Raw genomic sequence first — 6,000 nt, 5'->3', positions numbered from 1 at the left:
GTGTTGAGTGGTGAGTGGTGAGTGGTGAGTGGCGAGTGGCGGTGGTGGAGATGGTGGTGGTGGTGATGGTGGTGGTGGTGGTGGTGATGGGATGGTGGTGGGTGACAGGTTCACGTGACTGACCACCACCGTGAGTGAGTGGTGGATGTCTTGGTTGGCTTCATATCAACGCTAACAGCCAAAATAAGACCCAACCGCACCACCATTACCAACATAACCACAAAAAGATAACACCACCAAAATTAACAAAAGTTTCATTTCTATCATTAACTCTTTTGACAAACACCCTCCCATTTCACTAATGCTAGTGGTCTCCTCCCCCCACCCTTTGCTTTCCCACTCACTCCTCACTACCCCTCCTCCCCCTTTCCCCATTATTGCTTTCTGCCTTTCTTTTTTTTTCATTTTTTCTTTTTTTTTCCTTTTGTATTTTTTTTTTTTTATTTTGGTTTTTTTGATACATGTTAGCAGCTAAAACTCATGTAAAAAGTTTAGAATGGGAAGACATGGATAGAGAGCCTAACCAAGAAGATCCACCTCTACTTCCTACCAATAACTCCAAGGAGGACTCTCCTAGAAAGCCACTTGGTGGTGGTAGTAGTGGTGGTGGTGGTGGCGGTGCTGGTGGCGCTGATAGATTGAAAAGAGATGAATGGAGCGAAGGTGCGGTTTCTAGCCTTCTTGAGGCCTATGAGACCAAATGGGTGCTCAGAAATCGCGCCAAGCTCAAGGGCCATGACTGGGAAGAGGTTGCACGCCATGTTTCATCTCGGGCCAATTGTACTAAATCCCCCAAGACTCAAACTCAGTGCAAGAATAAGATCGAGTCCATGAAGAAACGGTACCGGTCTGAGTCTGCCACTCCAGATGCCTCCTCATGGCCTTTGTTTCAGCGCCTTGATCTCTTGCTCCGGGGAAGTGGCGCCCCTCCTATCCCACCTCCAGTAACCACTCCTTTGATGTTGCTTGAAACATTGCCGCCTCAGCCACCCCCTCCGCCGTCTCAGCCTCCTCATACTCTTATGATCACCCAAAACTCCCATGAGTCCAACGGCCTTCATCGGGCTGCCAAGGTCAGTGAGAAATCTCCTTTTCTCTATCAATTACGCATGAACTTCATACATGTATATATATATATATATATATATATATTAGCAATATTCACAAGTGGATAAAATTGTTCCTTTGAATTTCTTACAAGTACATTTTCCAAAGGCTTGTTTCCAAACCAATTCAATGAAGGATAGTCTGTAGTATGCCTTCTACATTATGAGATTATACTTTTCTAATCCATATTCTTAATGTTCAATTCCCAGAAGAAAATTCTAAAAGAAGGAAAAAAAATCGAAGTCCTTGGTTGAATTACACCCTAAATTTCTCCTTTGTCTTCCCCAAGGCATCTAAAATGTCACTTGAGAAATCACTTTGGGTCCACTTGAAGTCAATCTAGATAGCTAGTATAATGTTTCTCAAAATCATATTGTAAAATTAGTTACCCATATGTAAAAATCATAAAAACTTGGTGCTATACCCTTTGATTTTAACAGGAAGATGGAGTGGGAACAAAATTGTCTGATCATGCATCAGATAAGGTTGCCATGGAGACGGATAGTAGCACACCGGCCCTCTACAGCGACAAGGAGAAATTGAAGTCCAAGAAAATAAAGATGAGAATAGAGAAGAAGAAGAGGCGAAGAAGGGAAGATTGGGAGGTGGCTGAGAGCATTAGGTGGCTAGCAGAAGTAGTTGTAAGGTCAGAGCAAGCAAGGATGGACACCATGAGAGAGCTGGAGAGGATGAGAGTGGAAGCTGATGCCAAGAGAGGTGAGATGGATCTCAAGCGCACTGAGATCATTGCCAACACTCAGTTGGAGATTGCTAGGCTCTTTGCAGGCAGTGGGAAAGGCGTCGATTCTTCATTGAGAATTGGAAGAAGTTGATTATGATAATATATGTACTTATATGTATAGACTTTGTGTTAACACTGAAGAGAAGGAAGGGGTCAGAAAACTTTACTATAGAGGTACTATTGTGGGGGGGAATAACATCTCTACCTCATTGTAATATTATATCTTTAATTCAACAAGCGCAGTGTTTTACATGGAAAGATTCAATTACAGTCACTTTCCATGCAAAAGCTTGATAACCTAGGAATCAACTTGGTTGTGTAAATGCAGCCCAAGAGTTGCATTAGGAGGGGAGGAGTAAAGAATCTGTTATATACTACAGCCTAATTTGATTCAATGAAAATCAGACACCCACTGGCCTTGTTATCAGTATGCTATTAGTTTGTGGAATTTCTATAGTTGTTAACCCAATGGTAATGCAAAATGAATAGTCCAAAACTACATGGGAAATCCCTGGTTTTCTGTCCACAAAGAAAATTGTGAGGGTGCCATGAATGGTGATTGTTGGGGTGCAATAATACAGCTCTTAAGTTCAGGGATGGGTGCATGGTGTGATGTTGAATGTTATAAAGGTTTGGTTTACTTTCATCGAACACTAATTGGTTTTTAGATAAGGTGATTAAAGCTCGATCCGGAAATTAGTATCAGAGCCAAGGGTTATGGTTTCTAGTTAGGGAGTGTCATATAACCTGGGAATGGATCTCGTCCAAATGATGGTTCTTAAAACAGGGTTGTAATAATGATCAATTTTTTTTGAAATGAATAGCATCTATAGGCTCGTTTGATGGGCTCAGTAAGACTGACTGTTGGTGTCTCTGCATTCCTGAGTTGCAGTTGTTTGTAGAGAATAGCACTGCAGTATTTTTGGCCTCACCTTCCTTATTATTTTCCTGATGTTTGGACCACACATGGCCCAATTCTCAAAGCAGATATGGCAGAGAGAATAGCAACATATGGAGAATGAGCTGACTGCCAGAGCCTTAGCAGCTGGAGGGTAAGAGCCAGGCCATCAACACCATGAGGCATAAGCAATAGAGTTCCCTCGACTTGAAAAACCAAGCGGCCAAATCAGAAGCAATTTAGTTTTGGCCTAGGCGCAAGTGACATTCATGCAGTCAGACGGGAAGCAGCCTATGAGAATGCCATGTGTCCTGAGACATGCCAGACCCACCAGGAGAGGCCAATGGTTGAAGTTATAACTACACCAAAAGGGCCATTAAGTCTTTCATGGAATAATGAAGTGATTTGAAGCTTGCATTTTCTTTAAGCATTGGTAATGGGAAATAAAGATTAAATGCAATCAGTTTTTTCTCCAATATACAATTCATATCCTGATGATGCATTTACGTTGGCAAATGCTTTTGTTTTGGGTTAAAAAGAGAGGGAAAAAAGAAAGTTATAAGAGGATATCATGAATGGTGAATGAACTTCGTCAAAATGATTCAACTCTAGGCTTGTGATGGGCTCATTATGTAGTGAGATGTTGGAGAGGCGTAATTTGGTAGATAGGATTTCGAAGGATTCCATGATTACTACAATTACTGCTTGTTAGCGAAAGTTAATGTTTATTCTTAATTTAAATATTAGTATTAATCTATTATTAATTTAACTTAGAATAAAAGATAATTATTATTATTAATTGGAATTAGAGTAGAAGATAGAGTTTGAGAGGAAAAGATAAACTTGTTCTTCTAATTTTAGTTAGTCAAAGTTTATCCTCCTCAAATGTTATTTTGTATATAAAATAGTTATCAATCATTAATGAGAATATAATGCCATATTTTCTCAATCTTTTTCTTTTGCTATATGGTATTTTATAAGCACCCTTTTCTCTATCATGGGTGATCCAAGCCTTTTGTCTTTTGTATCTTGTCCACTCTTTATTACTCCTCTTCTTTCTTCTCTTTCTCTCTTTGATAGATTTTCTTCATGGGATTGTCGAAGCCTATGCCATTCTTCCCTTTCTTGTTGCCTTTCCCACTTGTCCCTCTATATCTAGCTCTCATCTTTGTGCTCAATAGAATGGTGATCATCGAGGTTATCTCTTATTCTTGGTTGATCATCTTTCTTAGAAAGGCTATTGGGAAACCTGCATTTCTCCATTTCCTAGTCTTGAATCATGTGGGGTGCCTGTATTCTATCCTAGGCTTCCTTAGATCTATCATAGTAGAGTACTATGGCTTCAAAAACCATTATAAAATAAAGAACTAGAGATTAGAAATTTCATACCTGCGATTTGGATGTTCCCATATTAATGTCCATCCGATGAAGATTCTAAAACCATGGTGGTCATTGTAGAACTTGTCTACCAACAATTTTTCACTTGGTCTTTCCCTTCATGGTTTTTGGCATGAGAGAATGGTGAACTTCTCTCTTTCTTTTTAAGGGAGGCTAGGGTTTCTCTTTTTGGAATTTCAAAAAATCAAACAGGAAGAATGAAGTAAATTTTAAACCTAATGGAGGTTTATATAGGTTTCCTTGTGGACTTAAGTGACTTGAGCCCTAATTGGGCTTGGGTCACCTAATCCAACCCACTTGGGTCCTAATTAATTAATTAAACCTGATGAGCTTTGATTAATTAATTAATTAATTAACCTATTCCAGAAAGTTAATTCATAAGATTTAGTGGAACCTTGCGTTTTTACCAAAACACTCTTATGCACACTTATGAATCACATACCCAACATACCCTAAAAAAGTATGCCACCATGAACTAGGAGCTCAAGTGGGAACCATCAGGATTCATAGGAAAATACTGACTCTCTCTAAATCTAATTTTGAAGTTAACTTAACACTCCACTAAAGAGAGTCAAATGCACTTTAATATCTTATGAAATCATAATGAGACAAAGCTCGTGCCTCATTATTTATTACATGCAAATTCTTCATGAATCAATATCCATAATCTAATAGGGTAGTGATATCAACCCATCAAGATTATCTTATCAATCTTTGAGTTATATATCCACCCATTATATGATCAATTGGCATACTTTAGCTCTAAGGAGCATATGTCCATAGATTTCATTATCACATATCCTTTGGATCACCCAAGGGGATACACTATCTCAATTTCATAAGACATCATGGTGCCTCTATTGAGAATACCTATTGCCACTAACCTTAATTAACAAAAACTTGATCCATACGGATATATGACCACATTAGGGTCTCATCCATAAGTCAAAACCTCATGTTGATTTCAACATAGACTCAATATATTCTCAAGGTTAAAAGTCCATGCAACATAGTAGCTTAGTGAATCATGACAATCTAATAGCCTTACGTCATGATTCATTGTAAGCCACCTCTCTAATTAGGAGGTAGTGTACTACAGTCTCTACTGGATTACCAAAATCCATGAATTGATTGTGAACAATTTATCATCTTGCAAGGAAATAATGACTTGTATCTTCTATGAAAATTTTAATGTTCCTAAGTTATGTACAATGCAAGTGATATGAGCAGAATGCTCAAATCAATGTCAATGTATAAAAGGGGATAACAAGGGGACAATAAACTCTAACTTTGTTATTTCAAGTCTTGCTTTTATGAGCTCAATCCAAACATAGGCAAGGTGAATTGATTTACTAGTCGCAATGTAGTTAGGGTGATCCACTAAGGAGCATGAGGTACTACTTCAAGAATATGAAAGAATAGTATAGGTGTTGACTGGTGTAAAACCCTTATCATATTTTATTTTTAATGGGAATAACTACTTCCATTAGAAAATCTATATATATATTTTCTAAAAATGTAAGAAGAGCATGTTTTGAACATAGTAGAATATAGGTGGCTACTTCTTGTATATACCTATGAACAAGAATAGAAGTTCAATTAGTGGAACAAAGCCTAAGTAAGAATGAGATAGGTTTGATAATGGAGGCAACAAAGTTAATGCCAAGACTCTTTACTGTATTTTCAATGGTATTAGTCTTGATGACTTTAGAAGGATATATAATAGCATGTAAATACTCTTAATAACTTTTGGATAGATTAGATTTAACTCATGAGGACACTTCTATTGTGAAGTTATCCAAATTGCAAATGTTAACTACCTAATTTGAAAGTATTAGAATGAATGAAGATGAGG

The 6,000-nt window shown here is 37.9% G+C and overlaps 1 protein-coding gene across 1 annotated transcript; it reads left to right on the top strand.

Moving 5' to 3' along the window:
- On the top strand, window positions 1-2,276 carry LOC100254951 (trihelix transcription factor ENAP1). Its single transcript, XM_002264740.4, has 2 exons — window positions 1-1,073; window positions 1,548-2,276. The coding sequence occupies exons 1-2, from the start codon at window positions 462-464 to the stop codon at window positions 1,938-1,940; spliced, it is 1,005 nt and encodes a 334-aa protein (XP_002264776.2). The 5' UTR covers window positions 1-461; the 3' UTR covers window positions 1,941-2,276.
- The last annotated feature ends 3,724 nt before the right edge of the window (window positions 2,277-6,000 follow it).

This window comes from Vitis vinifera, chromosome 13 (genome assembly GCF_030704535.1).
Source record: "Vitis vinifera cultivar Pinot Noir 40024 chromosome 13, ASM3070453v1".
NCBI lineage: Eukaryota > Viridiplantae > Streptophyta > Magnoliopsida > Vitales > Vitaceae > Vitis > Vitis vinifera.
The sequence above is the reverse complement of the archived record's forward strand: the minus strand, read 5'-3'. Positions and strand labels throughout refer to the sequence as shown.